The sequence below is a fragment of the Anabrus simplex genome, chromosome 3 (genome assembly GCF_040414725.1).
Source record: "Anabrus simplex isolate iqAnaSimp1 chromosome 3, ASM4041472v1, whole genome shotgun sequence".
In the NCBI taxonomy this organism is placed as follows: Eukaryota; Metazoa; Arthropoda; class Insecta; order Orthoptera; family Tettigoniidae; genus Anabrus; species Anabrus simplex.
The window spans coordinates 212,960,432-212,982,223 of NC_090267.1; the positions used below are offsets into that span (position 1 = coordinate 212,960,432).

Here is a 21,792-nt window from a genome sequence, read left to right on the forward strand (position 1 = left end):
GATTTTCATTAAATTCTGTTCACTAATTTTCTCGTGACTCCGCGCTGATATGGACTTAGTAACAAAAATCCAAATTCATGAATATCTCTGTGATCATAGCCGGTACGGTAACAATGTATAAGACATACATGATCGGAAATTTAAAACTATTTAACTTTAGTTATGTAATAGTTATCGATACGACCACAAATAACATAAATATTTGAGAGTTAAATTTTAGGCCTTCCCCTAAACTACCATTTTACTCAGCGTGAATACAATTATTTATGGCCTAGATTACAGCAACTTATTTCTCGTCTTTGCATACCGATATTTATTAAGATACAACCACTAATAACGTAAATATTTGAGAATAAAGTTGTATGCCTTCCCCTAAACTACCATTTCACTCAGCGTAAATAAAATTATTTATAGCCTAGATTGTAGCAACTTATTCCCCGACTATACATAACGATTTTCATTAAATTCTCTTCAACCGTTTTCTCGTGATGCGTGTACAGACAGACAGACAGACTGACAGACAGACAGACAGACAGACAGACAGACAGACAGACAGACAGACAGACAGACAGACAGACAGACAGACAGACAGACAGACAGACAGACAGACAGACAGACAGACAGACAGACAGAAATTACAGAAAATTAAAAAGTGCATTTCCTTGTTAACGTAGCCATGACTGATACAGAAATACCATCCTTTTAAAATTCTGAGCAATGTACAGAAAAAACAGACAAAAAGATAAAATTATTTTTACATACCTATGTTATTGATCCTATCGAAAAGTATTATATAACAAAAGTTATAGAGAATACAATTTCCTATCATTTATGTTTTATTCAGTTTTACGGTACCGACTATGGTAAGAGTGGGATTTCAGAGTCGTAGGAAAATTAAATGTGAAGGCCTACAATATGGAAAGCGCATAAAATTGATCAACAATAACATTACATTGACCATTGTTTGTTGCGATGTTCTTTGTCCCTTATGCTGCCTCTTAACTCCGATAGATGGGATTACTGCTGCGTGCCGGTACCGAGTATAACAGTCTGACTGAATATTGGTGGGAAACACCTGGGGAGTTAGAAAACTTTCTTGTTTAGCATGCAATTCCTCTGGTCCATGCCTTTTCTGAAACAGCTGGTACGAAACACACTGGTTCATCGTAGTATTTCAGCTATTCGATCCCTACTCTGACGTGCTGTTTTCAATGGGCAGTGTACATACTTAAGGCAGAGGCTCACGTATTAGTAGTAGTAGTAGTAGTAGTAGTAGTAGTAGTAGTCCCTGGTGTAGAATAACAATTTAGGCCTATTCAAAATTATAGCACCACAATTCACTAAATAACTCAAAATTCAACCCTGTAAAGAGCCGTTTCTTAAGAAAAGCTTCTTCCTCTTCACTTTTATTAAATTCGACATTCATTTTATTCCAAATTAGCAGTGAAGCGGGGGTTTCTCCTCTGGCTTGGAGGAAAAATTTGCCTCCGAGTCAGATTTTTCCGCCGCCAATATAGTAAATTCAGATTTTCCGTCTCATCGCGTACTGCTAGGAAACATAGTTTTTGCACTGGGAGTCTCCACTATTTGACCCCCTCCCCGCCGAAAAAAGACGAAGAATGTTCACTGATCATGGCTGTCTGCGGCTTTGATCATTCCAGCTCTGGAACTTTGGACTGTTAGATCGGCAGCGTATTCATGTTCGTTAAAATGTGTGGTTTTTTATTTGATGGAGTATTTCATATGAAAGCATTGCACTTAATCCTGCCATTCCTACTGACGTCATTGTAATGACGTATGTTCATTTCAGTTGGGAAAACCATTAAGACAGTCTTTCTGAGGATGTAAAAATGCAGGTGGAGAGTGAGTGTCTCCCCTTATAAAGAAAACTCCCCAACCTGATTGTGACTGATGGTAGGCAAGCGGAGCTAGTCTACCCTTACAATGAAAATTCCCTAAGTCAGCCTTCATATGAGAAAAGACTTTTGTTGACTGCCCCGTCGCGTCTCTAGGGTAACGTTAAGAGCTATGCAATTTAATACAACCTTGCTCACAACGCGTACACTACCCAACCTAGAATTCTATATGCAGTGTAAAATTCCGTAGCGAAGCACGGGTACATCAGCTAGTTAATTATGAAATTAAATTGAAATAATAGTTATAAACAAAACGTAAATACCTGAGAGTTACTATACAAATAATATTAAATACTAATTTCTTAAGTCTATGTACCATTTATAACATCTCTTTTTTAAATACATTTCTACTATGCATGTAGGCCCTATGTATGGAATTCCAGGAGCATGTGGTTGCAAGTATGAATGATTTGCCGTAACCTGTCTTGCGGTAAATTGGGAAGCTCAGGAGGGAAGAGGTTTCTGACCTTCTAGGTATAATGTTTGGGAATGTCAAGTATTTAAGATCGGTTTTCAGATAACTTGGTGTATCTGTACGGAGGACGTTGTGGACAAGTGAAGGTTTCTTCTCTCCGCCAAATATAACCATGATAGCTGTTCAAGACAGGGTGATATATGACAATACCTGGGCATATTTAATACAAATCGGACGCATGTATTATAAGCCCGCTGAAGTTAAGCGTTAAGTGTGGTGTTTAGGTTGTTATCTATAACTCGCCATAATCGAAGATTGGTAGAATTAAGCTCTGAACAAGTAACTTTCTCGTATTTAGTGGAAGGACATCCCGTAAACTTTTGAGGGAGTGCAAAGAAAATAATAGTCGTTGTCAAATTTTCGTCATGTGCTCCGTCCAGTTTAAATACTTATAAAAAATGAGGCCAAGGTTCTTTACAGTTTGTTTATTTGTATTGGTGTTGCGTGGAATGGGACTGGAGGAATTCTAACACTTTTCAGTTTGGTGTGATTATTTTTGGAACCTATTTACGACTGCTTGCGATTTGAATGGATTGACTTTAAGAGAATTACTTTTAGTCCAGTCTTTTATATTTTCCAGGTCATCGTTTAGTTTTTAATGCCTAGTTGGATGTCTTTCGTGTTTATATGTATATATAGTTGAATGTCATCTGCATAGAAATGGTATTTACAAGTTTTTATATGTTATGGTAGGTCATTTAAGTACAGTGAAAATAGTACAGTGAAAATATCAATCAGAAGGTTTACAATATCCTACCTTTTTCTCTCGGCGAGGAAAATAAACTTAATGTCACAATTCCCACGAAGACGACACTCATTAGGTCCATCCAGAATATCATAGCCCATCTAGTTGTCAGAAGCATGGACCATGTCGAGGTGTGTTGATCCTGGAACAATTAAAAGAATGGTCATAATGTAAAAATATCTGCTATTACGCCTCGATGAGCCTTAAACCTGGAGTGGAGTGACAGAGCTGGTGCAAATTTTGTACCGACATAGTGCTTTTAGATTTTCGATGTCATTTCTCTCTATTATAGTGAGAGAATGTCGCCTCCTCTCGAGATAGATTTCTTACATCAATATACTGATAGTATTCGGACTACTCCTTTATAAATGTAGAAATAATATTACGTAAATTAATATCTACTAATATTAATTACTTACTTGACTGTCGGAATTGACGTTCTGGTAATACTTAGAAAGGAAACTCACTCTAATTTTAAAGATGTGTTTTCTTTTCATTACCTTTGTGCCAGTCACAGATTTGTTGTAATGTAAGTTCATTACATCCTTAAACACTGAATATACGTATGTCACAACATTGTTTCTTTATGCTTAAATATCATGAAATACGGTACTTCCAATATTTTGCAACATTGTCTTTTTATAACCAAGTATCACCTTGTTATATCAGTGTTGACATTTTGTGTTGCCACTGCCGGGAATAATCTATCAGAAGTTTAAACATAATATACAGATATAATTTCTCTACATTACGAGGATTTAAAGAAAATTTTCCTTTTCTCTCTAATTGAAAATTTTCAGTAATCTTTCTCTACGTCGAAGGACATTTTTCTCTATCAGGCAACAATGTGCCGGTGTAACTACTGTAGTTTTCTCCGAGTCCGAACAATGAGTTGCCATGCGTGTTCCTTTAACGGACATTGGCTCCCATTTCGTCATGCTCCAGACCCAATGAAAGGACAATTGCCATAATTCGAGAAACAAATGTATGAATACCTCTCCCCTAACCCAGGAATCAGAAACTAAGGACATTAAATCACCGATATAGAAATAAGAACATTCATTGATCATTCAGACGTAACAACAAGCCTACATGTTTTTCACGTTGTTAGCGTGCGTACGTGCCTTGGTGCAAAACAATTCCGGTCCCGCGGTCTAGGGATTGCGTGTCTACCTCTTATCCGGAGGCCCCAAGTTCGATTCCCAGTGAAGCTAGGAATATTTACCTAAATATGTGGGCTAGTTCAAGGTCCACTCAGCATACGTGATTACAATTGATGAGTTATCTGACGGTGAGAAAGCAGTCATGGTCTAGAAAGCCAAGAATAATGGCTGAAATAATTCATCGCAATTACCACGCGAAACTCAAGGCCTTCGGGCTGAGCAGCGATCGTTTGATAGGGTATGGGGTTTGCTTTGGTGTAAGATAATGGTAAACGTCACAAAGCAGGGCATATTTAAAATATGTAAAATTGAAAGTATATCTTACCTATGAGAGAAATTTATGATCCTTAAGGCAAGTTCTAAGAGTGGATGGACCGAATCGTATTTTCTACTTTGCATACGACGCTTTATTTTCTTCTATCGTTTTCTCCCACATGTGTGGGGTCGTGGGGGCGAACTTTGGCACTGTTTTACTGCCCGATGCTCCTTCTCATGCCAACCCTATATGGAAGGATGTAATTCCTATTGAGTGTTTCTGCGGTTTGCAGTGTAGTGTGTTGTCTGCATATGAAGCGGTAAGTGTTTGGACAAACACATACACTCAGGCCCCGAGCTAGAAGAATTAATCGGACGCAAACAGAGATTGTGAAAGTGCATAATTAATTCACAGAAACTCGCATACTGAAAACTGTAAGTCCATTATGAACATGTGTGTATGTAAGCATTTGCGTATACTGTTCCATTTTCCAGGCCTTATCGGAAGTATTTGGAGTGGACGCTATATGTGGACTAAGTCGAGTTTTCGGTCGAAGCCCTTCCCGACGCCAACCCGGTATGGAAGGATGTATTCACTATTGTGTGTTTCTTTGGTGGTTTGTAGTATGATTTTTGTATGCATATTAAGAAGTGTGTTCAAACGAACACAAACACCTAGACCCCAAGCTAGAGGAATCAATCGGACGCGGTTAAAATCCCTGGCCAGATCGGGAATTGAAACCTGGCCTCTCCAAACCGAAAGGCCACTACTAAGGTGACAATAGTGAACATGCGTGATTTTCAAAAACATATTTCTGAAAAGTATACCAGCGACATAGTTAGCTTAAGGAAACATATTGCATTGTGATAAGTTACTTTGTTTTGTATCATTACAAAAAGTATATTTAAAAGTCTTCTTTCGCAAGGCGAGTAAAATATTGTGTGACGTAAGCGGTGGGCTGTGAGGTCACCGTCCTATACCGCGTGATCATGTTATTGTTTTGTTACCTCCCAGTAACTACATCTTTACGGTTTTCAGAGAGGGAGATGTGCCGGAGTTTAGTCCCGCAGGAGATCTTTTACGTGCCAGTAAATCTACCGACACGAGCTTGACGTACTTGAGCACCTTGAATTACCACCGGACTGAGCCAGTAAACAAAGGAGCCTGGTGTATGCATGTATGTATGTACGTACGTACGGATGTATGTATTTCTTGTACCCGACAGGGACATGAACCAAGGACTGGCAATCAACGGGACGCGCATTTCTTTATCTGGTAGCGAGCTCACGGGAACTCGAAGCTTGGAACAGCACGGGTGTGGCCGAGCTAGGGAATCCTGGGCTCAAAATAAGGGAGAAGTCATCCCCACCACATGTTGTTGTTGAGTGGGAGAGATACACTTGTTAGCATCGTAATCTGGGAGCCATCTTTAAAACAACATGACCAACTTCGTCTTCTGTAATAAAAGAATAAAAGAATTTTATAATATTGCACTGCACAATGATTTAAAGGAGCTGTTCATGATTTGAGAATTTATTTAGACCGTGTAATGTCCTTTTTGGTGATAATTTCCTGTCAAAAGAAGGAATAGATGAATACGTAACAGCAAAAAGTTACAGAGGCCTTCTGTTAAATGTCTTCATACTCTCTTGACAAGGGAAATCCTGCGAGCGAGGGGAAAGTTTCAGACAGATATTTATTTATTGTAGGAGATTCTACGATCGGATTTCGCACGTGTGAGTTTTATCGACAATATGTGATTACTGGTCACCTTGTTATCGCATTATTGCGCCTCAAATACACCGAGAACAGGGTGTATAGAAATTTTGAGAGTGGGAAGCTTCTCCGTTAATATAAGACTTTAGAAGCGTCACCCCAGAGCAGTCGGTGTTTTCTCCTCACGAGGGACAGATGTGTGTCCAGATCGAGCTCCAAGTTCTTTTGTCTTGAGTACAGTTAAAACAGAGGATGGGTAAAACGGCTTAATTCGAGTGCAATATTAAGTGAACTAAGAAGCGGGATCTCCCACGCTGGTATCTTTATCTTGTCACGATGTGGGAGCTTGCGTGCCTAAGTGATCCTGAGAGCTATGCCGGCGGAAGCATAAGCTCCTGGTAGGGCCACCCAAGCCGGACAGGTCAAAGGTGATAGGCCAGACTAAGAGGAATACCCTGGTCCTCCAGGTTGGGGGTTGATCATGGGGCTAACAACCCTATATCGGAAAAACAACTCGTTACGAAACTCACAGACAAGAATAGCCGGACTGATGATAATGGCAAACGACCCACGCGAGGAAATGGAAGATGCAAACGGAAATATGATATGTATGTAGCAACCTGGAATGTACGAACCCTGAATAAACCGGGAGCCCTAAACAATCTAAAACAAGAAATGGAGAAATATAATATTGGAATAGCAGCAATTCAGGAAGTCAGATGGAAAGGAAATGGTGTTTTTAGAAGTGGTAGATATAGAGTTCTGCATAGTGGCGGAGCCAAAGGTACAATAGGTGGCACAGGCTTCCTAGTGGATGACAGATATAAGTCAGCAGTTTTGAATTTTAAACCTGTAAATGAGGATGAAGGCGCATTTTTTCAATATCACCCTTGTGTGTGTGTATGCACCTACAGAAGAGGCTGATGATGAAGAGAAAGATATGTTCTATGGACAATTGGAACAAGAAATATAATGCATCCCAAGACAAGTTGTAAAAATCATACTTGGAGATTTCAACGCTAAAGTGGGTAAAGAAGAAAACTATAGGGAGACAGTTGGGAAGGAAAGTTTGCATGATGAGTCAAATGATAATGGACAGAGGCTAACTGATTTTGCCATGGGAAGAGTACATGGTTTCAGAGAAAGAATATACGGAAAGCCACTTGGTGTTGTAACCGTCCAGGCTTCTCCAGCCTTACTAATTTAATAATATCATTTTACGCGATATCATTTGATATCAAGTTTATCCGCCATCGGCAATTATTTGTAATAACATATTTATTCAACGTCAATCATTTGTAATCAAGGCTTTTTGGAATCATATTGTATATATAATAACATCGTTTCGTATTTATTATATTATGCAGGATAAGAATTCATTATGTTGTAAATACGGTCAATATGTTGAGACATAGTTGTTTTCATTTCATCTCATGTTTATGTATACGGAGGGTTATTCTTGAAGCTTGGGATTTTGCGTTAGTCATGGGTTTATTTTATGACCAAGGCTAGTAAACAGCGACCCGTGCGCGAGGCTTGCAAAGCTGGTCAGCTATATCATCGCCACGCCTTCTGGACTTGTCGAGGAAGAGAAGGGGAGTTGATGCTTCGATCTATCGAATCAGATACTTCGTTGTATATGAGTTTTGAGATTGAACTGTTACCAAGAGTGGGGGTGAGCCCGGATATATACTGATTCTCAACACGAGAACGGCACCTAACTAAGTACAACTTCTGCTGTGAAGCTAACATCCTAACGAGATACTCCATCACTAGTACTTCTACTGTGAACATCTACTTTGAACGACGTGATATGATTTTTGAAACAGTGTGTGGTCGCTCCGCGACAGAGTTATATTTGTACAATGTGTTATCGCTTCGATACAGTACTTAGGTGCGGTAAGGTTATCGGATCTACGAGAAACGAAACAAGCTTATGGCTTGTGTGATATTCAGTAAATATTGTGGACGAAGAACTATGTTTAGTTCAAGTCTACGGAATTTGGTACAAGTCTGTACCGTATAAATAGTATAGCTCAGTTGGATTGAGATTTCTACTAATATGGAAAAATTCATATCTCTGAATTTTCTCCTCTTACGATCACAGCTGATCAGTTTTTACAAGTATAGGGCCAATGTCTAATTTAAAGACTAGGCATGTAGGGAGTGTTAGTCCAGATAGCCCGTACCATATCAGAGAAGGAAGGAAGGATGTCCATGGAGCAGAGTCTACATCGAGAAGAAGAGAACGAGTAACCACGGAAACCAGATGACTTCAACGGAAGCTGCAATTGGTGAGCCTCAATTAGATAAAGCAAGCAATAGTAAATTCAGTAAATTATAAATTCCTCCACGCTTTAAGGAAACTTTTCCGATTCATCTCTTTTTTTTTTATAATAAATTCATTTGTATTTTATATTGCGTTAATTTTCTTTCTTAAGCGATACTTAATGGTTAATTATTTAAAATCCTACCCCTGTGATTTAAGTATAAGTCTCTATGTTAGTAAATATAAATTTTGGTTACCATGGCGCCCAAACATTACATAGAGAAATGGGGAACCATGGAATGTGAATTGTTTCTATTTGCGTGGCAATTTGCGGGCAAGCCACAAATAGTTTATTTAATATTCATGTGTCCCAAGATAATAACTTTCATCTCCCCAAGTGTTTATGGACGAGAGGGAACAGTTACAGTGTTCACCAGATGGTGTCACCTTTAATCAAATAGACCACGTAGTAATTGATAGGAGACATGCATCTGACATACTACAAGTTGACAGTTGTAGGGGAGCTGATTGTGATTCGGACCATTACTTGGTACGGGTAAAATACAGGCAACGTATTGCAACTTACAGATCTGCTAAGAAAGGGAAAGCTCCAAGGAGATATATGGTCTCAAAATTGAAAGATAAAGAAACTGCACAACTATATGAATGCAGGATGGAGAAGAAATTGGAGGCTAAACAACAAAGCTGGGCAGTGGAAAACATCGAAGGAAAGTGGATTTTATTGAGGGATGCATTGCAGGAAACTGCGGATGAAGTACTAGGAGTTGAGGTAAAGACCGAAAGGCAAGGATGGTTTGATGATGATTGCAGAAGAGCAGTTGAGGAAAGAAATGAAGCAAGGAAGAAAATGTTTAGCAGGAAAACAAGAACATATGTAGAAGAATTTAGGAAGAAGAGGAAAGAGGCAGACAGTATTTGTAGGAGAAAGAAGAGAGAGGCAGAGAGGAAATGGATTACATATTTGGAGGAACAATATGATATGCAAGAAGTACGGAAGTTCTATGGGAAAATAAAGGACGTACAGATAGGTTTTCAACCACATGCTGTATTCTGTAGAGATAAAGAAGGAAACATGATTGGGGGAAGAGACCGGATTCTTGACCGATGGGCGGAATACTTTAGTGAACTGTTGAATGTGGCTGCAGAGACGGTGAGATTGGAAGAAGTGGATGGGCAGCCTTGGCAGGATCCTAGCCTAGATTTAAAACCAGTGCCTGTACCATCTATAGAAGAAGTGAGGACGGCAATTAAGTACTTGAAGAATAATAAGGCTCCAGGAAGTGATAACATTTCAGCTGAGATGATTAAATACGGGGGTGAGCAGTTGACGCAACTTGTTCACCAACTAATTGTGGAAGTTTGGGAAACAGAACAAATGCCAGAGCATTGGAGCTTAGCAATTATTTGCCCAATTCATAAGAAGAAAGATAAAGCAAATTGTGAAAATTATACAGGTATATCTTTGCTTAGTGTGGTTTATAAGGTCTTAGCCAAGGTTTTGTCTATGAGACTCACTCCACTGGTTGAGCAGATACTAGAAGACTATCAAAGTGGCTTTCGACAGGGTAGATCAACAACAGATCACATCTTCACTGTCAGGCAAATAATGGAGAAATGCTATGAATATAATGTGGATGTGCATCAGCTGTTTGTGGACTTTCGGCAGGCTTATGATAGTGTGAAGAGAAGGAAACTGTATCAAACAATGATGGACATGGAGTTCCCAACTAAATTGATAAGACTGGTACAAATGACCCTAACAGGTACTAAATGCATGGTTAAAATAGAAGGAAATCTTACTAAAGAGTTTGAAGGAAACCAAGATTTGCGGCAAGGGGATGTGTTATCTACCCTGCTCTTCAATGTGGTTTTGGAGCGTGTGATGAGAAAGGTGGAGGTCAGTAATCCAGGCGGTACGCTGTTCAACCGTGTAACACAGAATCTGGCTTATGCTGATGATGTTGATATGCTGTCTAGAAGATTGAAAGACCTAGAGGAAGGACTGGATAGATTAGAAAAGGAAGGAGGTGAAATGGGCCTAAGAGTGAATAATGCCAAAACTCGTTACTTGTTTGCATCTAGGAGGACCGTAGTAAGGGAAGACAAGTGAATAAAATTAAATGGGATTAACTACGAGAGATGTGAAAAGTTTAAGTATTTAGGAGAGCTGGTGACAAAAGATAATGACATGAAAGAGGAAATAAAAGCGAGGATTGCTGCGGGCAATAGGGCTTACTTAGCTTTATTGAAAGTGTTTAGATCACGCAGCCTTGGTAGAAGATTAAAGTTGACAGTCTATCGAACAGTATTACGACCAGTGGTAACTTATGGCTCTGAAGCATGGACAATGACCAAAGTAGATGAAGAACTGTTGAACAGATGGGAGAGAAAAATACTGAGAAAGATTTTTGGCCCGGTGAAGAAAGGTGAATTGTGGAGAATAAGGAAAAACAAGGACTTGGAAGAACTCTATGGACATCCAAGTATCGTAACCGAAATAAAAAGCAACAGATTAAGGTGGTTGGGACACGTGGAGAGAATGCCAGATAATAGGGCTGTCAAGAACATCTATAAGGGAAATCCAGGTGGTAGAAGATGGAAAGGAAGACCCCGGAAAAGATGGCTGGATGATGTGGAGGAGGATTTAAGAAAGATGGGAATAAGAAGATGGAGGAGGCGTGCAGAAGATCGTGAAGATTGGGCTACAATCGTCAGAGAGGCCAAGGCCCTACAAGGGCTGTAGCGCCGAGGAGTAAGTAAGTAAGTAAGAAGCGGGATACAATTAAGTGCGCAGTTACAATTTTGCCGAGTTTCGAACAATAAATTCAACTCGTAGACTTATTACTATCATTACGCCCATCACCTGAGACAAAGAAGAGAGACGTGTAATAATATAAACATTCCTATGAGCTATGATACAGGGTTAACTAAGAGTCGAGCAACCGATAAGCTGTACGATACGTGTCGAAATACCCTGTATTAATTTATTTGATTCGGGGACAGTGAATCAAAGATCGGGTCGATTAGTGTGCGATGACGCGAGCGAATGGAACGGGTATTAACTGGGTGTGTATCTGTGCCTTAGATACTGAAGATATCCAGTGCCAAGGGCGATGGAGCTTAGCAGTTGCAGCCACCAGATGGAATCAACAGTCATCAACCTGGACATGAATCACCACTAAATCCCAGGATGGACGTCCCGTAGCTGGCCGAGGTGTTAACGAGGGACAATAAGGCTGAGTAAAACCATTCTGTTATGGATGACGTAAAGAGGTACGGAGATTTTCTTTTTATAATGCTGTAGCTATTCATTGATAGGGATTTTAGTTTATTAAATTTTACATGTGCAAAGGTATGACACAGAGTTCATTAGTTTATTTTAATTCCCAGTTCGAATGACTTAACTTGTCGATATGGGAAATTTGTGAGGAGATTTTTTCTTCATTTTATTTGGGGTTACTTTTCTGTTTAGTTGATTTGGTTATAATGGCTAGTTTAGTTAGTTCTTGGGATGGATTGTGTGTTAAGGGCTGGTATTCAACCGGCGGACCTATCATGCATGCCAAGTATCATTTGTGTATATTTTATTTATTTATTTAATTAATCGCATGGTGATTGTCCGACTCGTTGGCTGAATGGTCAGCGTACTGGCCTTCGGTTCAGAGGGTCCCGGGTTCGATTCCCGGCCGGGTCGGGGATTTTAATCGCTTCTGATTAATTCTTCTGGCTCGGGGACTTGGTGTATATGTCCGTCCCAACACTCTCCTCATCATATTCAGACAACACACTACACTACCAACCACCACAGAAACACACAATAGTGCTTACATCCCTCCATAGAGGGTTGGCGTCAGGAAGGGCATCCGGCCGTAAAAACAGGGCCAAATCCACATGTGCGACGCAGTTCGCACCCGCGACCCCACAGGTGTGGGAAAAAGCGGCAGGAAAAGAAGAAGAAGAATCGTATGGTAATTACAACTACAAATTCATAAGTACAGGTCCAAGTGTTTCAGCCACTCTACAGCACTTTCTGAAAGAAGAAACAGGTCGCTGGGGCTTCCGGAGTAGGCATGAAGAGGTCAGCGCAGGATGACATGGTCCATGGTCTGCTCCTCCTCACTGCACTCACACATTGGAGAATCCAGCCAACCCAACGTATGGCGTAAGAAGTTGCAGCGTCCGTGCCCAGTTCTCAGTCTGTTGAGGTGACACCATAGTTTTCTTGGGAGGTCGAATCCCTTCATTTTCTGGGTTGTATTTAGGTCATGAGCATTTGTTCCAGATGTTGAAATTGACCACTCATCCCGCCAGCTCTCGTTTAGATTAAAATTATATTATCCGGTGTGAAAGAAGAAATGTTGCTGTGAAATCACTCAGAGAGCCGAACCACGACCTCCAATGAAATATTTGGATAGGGCCCATTTTTATTTTTTGATTGTGTATGTTTATAACGTGTGTTTCGATAACTGTAGGACCCTAATTACACTTTGAATTGTGTAAAGTTACAATTGTGGTTGTTTAAATAACGTGTGTGTTTCTGTTGTCTTGATGTAAGTGTAAAGTGACCAATTAGTGACCATGTAGTTAACGTAGGCCCATTAGGTAGAGATTAGGCCGATTTCAAAAGATCCATAATAATAATAATAATAGAAGCCGGTGTTTTGGAATTTAGATTTCTATGTTTGCTCGGTTACTATCGGACCAGCTGTGTTACAGATTGTGTGCATAGATACTGATATAGTCTGCTAAAAATGCGTCAGGCGACGATGTTCAAATGGATTTGAAGTCAGGATTCACGGTGTGTATTTTTGAAGTAGATTGTGGTTGAACACATGTGAAGGCTTATGAATTGAGCGATGAATTATGAATCACCTCACTGTAATGAGGGTGCTTATTCTATGTAGCGAATTGATGTGTTCAAATGATATTTTAAAGGGACGAAATTGTTCTCCCTTTGACAGCGACGAGTTGTGCCCTGTCACCACGCCTCCAGCCGAGAGGGTGGGCAGACCTGGGGACTGTATTTACGAGAGAGCCTCTCGTATTTATTTTTTGTGCCTTCGACCTCGCACCGTGAAATTGTGGTCCGTCTTGTATTTTGCTCCTGCGGAGAGTGCTAATTGATTTATTTCCTCAGCCGACTAAGATAAATATCAGAAATCAATGACCCGGTTTTCTCCTTAATCGTTCTTCATACATATAAAATCATTAGTAGGAATTTCAGGTTCGCTGCAGACGTCGTGGATCCAGGGTTTGTCTCGGGGTGTGTGACCAGCAGTCTCACAATGTTGGGACTGGTCATTGCTGTTTCACCGGTGTTGTATATAACCAAACCCCACGGCACAACAGTCCCGAAGGGCAGAGGCCTACCAAGCGACCGCTGCTCTGTCCGAAGGCTTGCAGATTACAAGGTGCCGTGTGGTCAGCACGACGGATCTTCTCGGCCGTTAATCTTGGCTTTCCAGGCGGAGGCCGCTATCTCACCGTATGATAGCTCTTCAGTTTTAATCACGTAGGCTTGGTGGACCTCGAACCAGCCCTTAGATTCAGGTGAAAATCCCTGACCTGGTCGGGAATCGAACCCGGGGCCTCCGGGTAAGAGGCAGGCATGCTACTCCTACACCACGGGGCCGGCTGTTGTGTATATAATTTCAAATCCCTGACCTGGTCGGGAATCGAACCCGGGGCCTCCGGGTAAGAGGCAGGCATGCTACTCCTACACCACGGGGCCGGCTGTTGTGTATGTAATTTCTGTATTTCTCTTGAGTCTTTATGTGCTTGTGTAATATTGTGTTGTGATGTCCCTCAGCACCGACAATGGAAGCTACCATTGGCGCGGCGATAATACTTAATATTCCGTACACGTGAAGTCATGAACTAGATCCTTATTGAATGGTAATACTCGGTCTTATCCCTCAAACTTAAATACTGCTCAACAATCTGAAAGTATGTGAAATTCGATCTATATATTCGCCTTGTGTATTTGTGTAATTTTTCATCATCATTAGGATTTAACAAACCTCATTGCTTTGTGTAAAATTTAAATGATCGTTCTCATTCTAACGTAGTTATGGCAACCGAATTCTCCTAACCTTTTTGTCGCTAAGTTATTTATATATTTGATGCCCACCTGATTTCAACCCAGTTAACGACCCTGTGGGTGCATCGCCGGAGACTATGGGTAGGGGGCTGGTGCAGTAATTATTAAGTTCTTAAGAATATATCTAACCGTTCTCTATGAGAAGCTCACAAGAGGCAATTCTAGATACGTAGAGTTGATGGCACATCACTTGCACATTTTTCAGTTCTATTAATACATTCTGAAAGTAAATCTTGTTTCAGTTTATTACTTCTAACCTATGCCCTAGTCCAAGCTTAGTTCGATGCGATTAGCAGAGCAAGCTGTTTTAAAATTAATATTGTAATATATTAACACAATGTAGTTACAGATATATCTATGTATAGAATATCCTGTAGATTAAATGGCTTTCCACTATCAGTAGACATAAGACATAATTTAATGACTATAATTACAATTGTTTATTATAATAATATTATACATTATTATAATACATTTCATTAACTTATCTCTATTTCTCTTGTATGTTCTCATGTGTAATTATGTTACCGGTTAGGAGCATAATGTTACAGTACCTGATAAGAACAGAAGATCCTTAAAGCAATATCCTGTGATCTTGTAGCTCGTATGGTGACGAGGCCGTTCAGTGAATCTGTCACATGAGCTAGGACGGGACTTCGATCTGTTGGTCGAGATACAAAGTTCACATGAGGTATGACATATGTTTTAATGTATATATTAATTCGAACATATGAAACGAGTAAAAATTAATCTAATGCTTATTCAAATATCCTGATCCACATTAGTTATGGGCTACGTAGCAGTCAGTTAGATACACCACACAAATCACAACGCTAAGAAGAAAACAGTGACTGAAGTATAAATATAATTGATAAAGGTTAAACATTTTAAAATAAAGAATGTTAAATGTAAGAAGGTTATGTAAGAAAATTTACAGAATTAAAATGAGATAAAGTTTAATAAGTTACTAGAAAACAAATGGTTGTAATTAAATTGATCAAGTAAAATTGAATTCAGATAAACTAAGGAAAGGAATTGAAGTGAGGATAGGGTGAAAAAATTTAGAGTATAGAAGAGTAAGTAATATATTAAACTATGACTAATGTGTTACAACATACAAAATATGGATGCTTCTATCTGTCAACTCTCTGACTGTAATCATCCCAGGTTCTCAACCTGGGCTGAAGAGTGAGAAAAGGTGAGTAAATAAGGATATGTTCTCTTAAATGTATCCAAACCCTACGAGATGTTTAAGTTACAAAGGTGGAATTCAGCGTATAAACGATCATTAAATATGTTTGAGTGGTTTTAGAAATTCAACGCTAATAAGAGCAAAGGGGATAATTTATTTTCTTAATGATAGTATATCCAATTTTCACGAATTGTTTAAGCTGGAGAGGTGAAATTCGGTATATAAACTCATCAATAAAAAAACAGCAAACAGACTAATACGTATTTGAGCATTTTTAAAATTCAGCTCTAATAGGGGCAACAACAAGAGTAAGTTGTTTTCTTAAACGTGCGAGTTGTTTATGCTGGAGAGGTAAAATTCAGCATGCTATAAACTTATCATTAAGAGAAAAACGAGCACATGTTTGAGCGTTTAAAAAAATTCAAACCATGTAGAGGTGAAAAAGGCTGACATTTGTTTTAAATAAAGGTGTCCATACCTCACGAGAAGCTAAATTTGGAGGCGAAAATTTTGAAATATGAACCCCTTGTTGAAAATAAACAAGTGTTTGGGCATTTCTAGGAGATAGTCCTCTATAGGGTGAAACAGGGGTAAGTTATTTTGCGGAAGGTATCCATATATGACGAGGCGCTGACGTTTGAGACTTTTTTTTGCTATTTGCTTTACGTCGCACCGACACAGATATGTCTTATGTCGACGATGGGATAGGAAAGGCCTGGGAATTGGAAGGAAACGGCCGTGGCCTTAATTAAGGTACAGCTCCGGCATTTTCCTGGTGTGAAAATGGGAAACCACGGAAAACCATCTTCAGGGCTGCCGACAGTGGGGCTCGAACCCACTATCTCCCGATTACTGGATACTGGCCGCACTTCAGCGACTGCAGCTATGGAGCTCGGTATTTGAGAATTTAGGTTTACTTATTAATTATTAATATTTAAACAAATGTGAAGTAAACAGCAACATATACTTTTCAAATGATTTTTAAAATGCAGCAGGAGACGACTGAAATTAGAGCCCCACGCAACGAAATAAGGAGCAAGCACGCTATAAATGAGCCAGGACTTTCATAAGGCCCAGACCACTTCATCAATGCCCAGCCAAAACCGCTGTACAAAGAAACATGAAATCTGAACAGTGTATGCAAAAGATAAGAATGAATGTTTTGTATTTCGTGTTCTAAAGGGGTGAAAAGTGGGGATTAATTTTCTTCAAAAATAATAACCATATATTACGTGTCTCTGAAATTGGAGGGATGAAATTAGGCATAAATATTGGTCATTAAATATAAGCAAACTCTTATTTGAGCGTCTTTCGAAACAGCGCATATAGGGGTTGAAAAGGGATAAATCATTGTCTTAGAAATACCCATATTTCACGAGTCGCAAAATTTAAAGTGGAGAAATTAAGCGTATGAACTTCTTATCTATATAAGTAAAATTAGAACTTTGTCTATACTCTTCAAATTTATCCCCTCATACATTGTTTCATCCTCACGTTAGATATACAAATGCCGAAAGTGGCTTCGGTTCAATTTTTGTCTTTAAGCCTGTCTGTTTGGTGCTTGCTTGTGTGACGGAATTTCTATATACTCGATATTAAGTTAAGAAATATTGGGAAAGTGCACTAAGCTATATTATTGATTAGCTTACATTAGCGTAGCAAGGGGATCAAAACACGGAATGTAAAATTTCCATTCGAAATTTTAATCGATACACTGTACGTTATAAAGGTTGTGTAATATACAGGGTGTACCATAACTCGACGGCAAAAATTTAGGAATGGATTCCTGACATAGAGAGAAGAAAGAAAGGTTGTGACAACATAGGTCCGGAGACGTATACTTACAGATTTATTCAAACTTTTGTACATTTACACCGTACATATGTAACGGCAGCTGAAACACTTTGAGCATGCATCAGAGGAAATGTTCAAAGTGACGACGTTCAACTTGAATACAAGCCTCCGCTCGTCGTCGCATGAAGTTACGCCCGCGACCAAAATGCCTGGTGTAGTGCGTACTGACTGAGGGTTTTTTCACAATGCGCTCACATAAAGTTGCTTCATCAGGAGCAGGAGTCGCATACATGAGAGACTTAATGTGTCCCCACAGGTGTCTAGGGGGTTTAAGTCAGGAGAGCATGGTGCTGGCCAAGCAATCGGTCCTCCTATCCAGCGCTCAGGAAGATGGGTATTCAGGTACCTGCGGGCAGCAGACTGAAATGTGCGGGAGGACCATCATGCATGTAAAACATTTGTCGACGGGAAGCAAGTGGCATGTCTTCCAAGTAATCAGGCAATGCAGTACGCAATAAATTCGTGTGGTTCTGTCCAGTAAGCCTATTCGGAAGAACGTAGGGTCTCAACAAGGAATCACCAATAATGCCTGCCCAGATGTTAATGGCGAACCTCTGTTGATGAGACGGTTGGATGATTTCACGAGGACATGTAAATTATTACTAAAATTAATTTGTGTCACAAAGTTTGAATAAATATGCTTCCAGAACCATGCTGTCATAAACGTTTTTTCTTCCCTCTATGTGAGGAATCAATTCCTAAATTTTTGCCGTCGAGTTTTGGTTCACTCTGTATAATATTCAAACTTTTTTTATGCACTTACCTTACGTATAATAATAATAATAATAATAATAATAATAATAATAATAATAATAATAATAATAATAATAATAATAATAATAATAATAATAATAATAATAATTGTACCGGTTGGTGCACCTCTACGCCGCACATTTGAATTTTCCGCCTTACAGTACTTCTCTACTGGAGAAACCCTGAACTTTAACAACTGAACTAACTCTACTGGTTATCAGAAGATGTCACTGTTTGTTTTTGATTTGCTTTTGTTTTCATTGATCAAGAAGTGTGGACATTCTCTAACAGATGTCTCTACCAAAACCTATGATAACGCACTCTGGTGTAAAGGAATGAACTTTCTTGGAGAAATTTTGTATTCATGTTTTGTCTTTACTAAATTCTGTTCTGTCATTTGTGGGTTGGCAATATTAATCATTTCTTTCCGCCTGTTTTGAAAGTAGCCAATCAGGAATTTCTGTAATTAATTTTCGGCCAATCGGGGCTTTCTTCTACAATGTTGTATGCAACTGTGTACTGTAGCCAATAAAAGTTTGAGGGCGGGTTGTTATCATTCATGAAAGGTCTCGAACTTTCCAAGAGGGTATATAAACTGATGATTTTCTTGTCTCCGGGCCACTCGAATAGCATCTTTCTCAGTGTGTGAATGTGTAGCAGGGGCGGAAAGCGCCTCGTTTTTCAAGCAGCAGCTCTTCAACAAGGTAATGGCCTCTTAACATCTTTATTTCTTGCTAGCTCAGCAGTTTAACTCGCGGGGAAGGTTCGAAACCTTTAATATGTAACCTATATCTTTAAATATGTAAGCCTTTTCAATCTTTGTAAATACTCCACTTAACTTGAACTATAATACCCTCTCGAGCTCCTCTTCATTTTGAATTTGAGGTGACTATGTTTTCGTAACCGTTTTTCTCTTCCTTAATGTGTTAAATTTATCTTGTATACTAGTCACCTCCATAGATTGGGATTAGCCCCTGTGTAATCGGCCTAGCGCCACTTAGGTTTTAAAATGTGTATTTAGGAGTGCAAGATCACGCCTCCAGTCCTCTCTGTACTTTGGGCCAGTAACTTATCCTGTTGTTTTTTTTCTTCTTCATGCGAAGGCCCTGTAGGTTGGCTACATGATACTCCTGTTTCTTTGTAAGTGTGCCTTGAGGGCAGTTAGAAGTAAAGTTTGTTGTGGCCTTTGATAGGCTTGTAAAATTGAGAGCAGGTCAGCTCTTTCTGGTATTTTGGAAGGTGCCTCTAGGAGGCTTGACATTACTAAGCGGGAGAAAGAGCTCCATGTAATTAAGGGTTTTCTGCCCTTTTGTATTTTGTGGTTGTGAGCTGAGAGCTCATGGATTGACGTATTGGGGCTCGCAGCCCAGGATTTGTAAAGACACCTTAATTTGTGTTTTCGCTTGTAAAAGTATTATTGTACCTGAATGTTTATTTTTTTTATTTCACTTAGTGAAAATTGTTAAATGTTGTTATCTGTTGAAAATATAACCTTTATTTAAATTTTAATTTCATCTTTAAGACTTGTAGTTAGACCCATTCCAGCCCGCAACTTCTTTCACCTCTGCCTTCCACGGATAACTCCGTAACAATAATAATCATCATCATCATCATGACAGGAACGCATTCAGAAGATTGGTGAACAAGTATCAAGGTTTCAAAATGCCACCAGTTTCCAGAAGACGGAAAGGACCTTTGTCTGAAGATCATAAACAGGCACTCGTCGCTGGGCTCAGAAGATATTGGTAGGAAGTCAAAGCCGGAACAAGAACAAGACCTAGACACTAAAATGAAGTTGGTTGTTCCCACGCACTCCATAGAGGCTCAACTCGATCTATTAAATAATAATAATAATAATAATAATAATAATAATAATAATAATAATAATAATAATAATAATAATAATAATAATAACGGACATATTCGTGATTATTACATTTTCACGAACTTCCAAATATCTCCGGATATATTTGTTCCGTCAAAAATATGTACATAAGAAGAGTTATATAAATGATACGAATTTATATTTTTAATGGCAACGACCAACATCGCTGATGATAAATTACTCTTCAGTCGGTATGGTAACAAGTTAAAAGAGATTATGGTTGTTTTCGGTACCTGGGTTTGCATGCTTAGAAAGGAGAAAAAGCATAGAAAAATTATGTAAAGCAATACTTGAAGTAGCAGAGAGGAGAGGTTAAAAGCAAAATACAATCTGCATTTTCGTCACACCGATACAGATAGGTTTTATGGTGACGATGGGATAGCAAAAGCCTAGGGATGGGAAGAAAAACCCGTGACCTTAATTAAGGTACAGCCCCACCGTTTGTCTGGTGTGAAAATTGGAAACCATAGAAAACCACCTCCAAGGGTGCCGACAGAGGGTTTCGAACCCACTATCTCTGGTTTAGAAGCTCACAGCTGCGCGCACCTAACAGCATGGCCAACTCGCTTGGCAGTGAGGAGAGAGGCTTCCTTTATTCTTGTCGGGACTCTCCCCTCACAACCCGGACCAAGAAGTATTCTTACTTAAAGAGAAGAATTAAAACCAAGGCTGTGTAAATCTGCTAAATGTGACAATTTTCTATGTTGCTATTGGATGGCTATGATGAAGAAAAGTTTCTTATTGTCTCCTGTAGACTTCGCATCGTGTCTGGCCACAGGGCTGCCATATTTGGTTAAAATCCTCGAAGTTTCAAATTTGTATGGCTTGATGTCGCATGCTACCGCTCTACTTGTTACGTAATTACATTGAGTGGGAAAGTGTGCTTTTGTCTTGGGAGTCACATTTGTCACATTGTAGGAGGGCTTGCTCTCAGGGGATACTAGAGGTCTTTACGTCAGTCAGCGGCTATGCAAATGTCTTCCAGTATACATTAATTCAAGTTTGTCCATTCTCCAACATAAAATGTGCTGCTGTGCTGTGTCGAGGTAATTTATGTAGTTGATGCGCCTATATTGGCAAGCCCCAGGATGTCGTCCGACCCATGTCATGCTCAATTTATTCTCTATTTTTCAAATATCGGGAGTGGAAATTCAGCGTGTTGTTGTCATAATTGTTATTATTATTTGCTCATACTGATCAAGAATATAATTAAGATAACCATCGAAATGAGAAAGAAAGCATGAAGAAAGGTGTTGCGAGAAAAGGGAGTCGTGAAGGTAGGTGAAAATGAAAGACTCTATCTACCTCGGATGCCGTCAATTCTCCGAACCTGAAGAAAACTAAACGCGGTGTCCTAAGCCCATAAATGAGTTCAACAATAACATAACACAGACTTATTAACTGAGATGTACTCTTTCTGTCTCTCTTCGGCTGCCACTCTGTTCAC

General features: G+C 39.4%; 1 protein-coding gene across 1 annotated transcript in view; it reads right to left on the reverse strand.

The window, feature by feature from the left end:
• The window catches only part of LOC136866751 (probable multidrug resistance-associated protein lethal(2)03659), a 211,033-nt gene that overhangs the window by 87,968 nt on the left and 101,273 nt on the right, over nucleotides 1-21,792 (reverse strand). The window contains exons 13-14 of the mRNA XM_068226834.1: nucleotides 15,216-15,322; nucleotides 3,149-3,278 (exon numbers count right to left, since the gene is read on the reverse strand). Of these exons, the coding sequence (XP_068082935.1) occupies nucleotides 3,149-3,278; nucleotides 15,216-15,322 (237 nt within the window). The remainder of the gene's footprint in view (nucleotides 1-3,148; nucleotides 3,279-15,215; nucleotides 15,323-21,792) is intronic.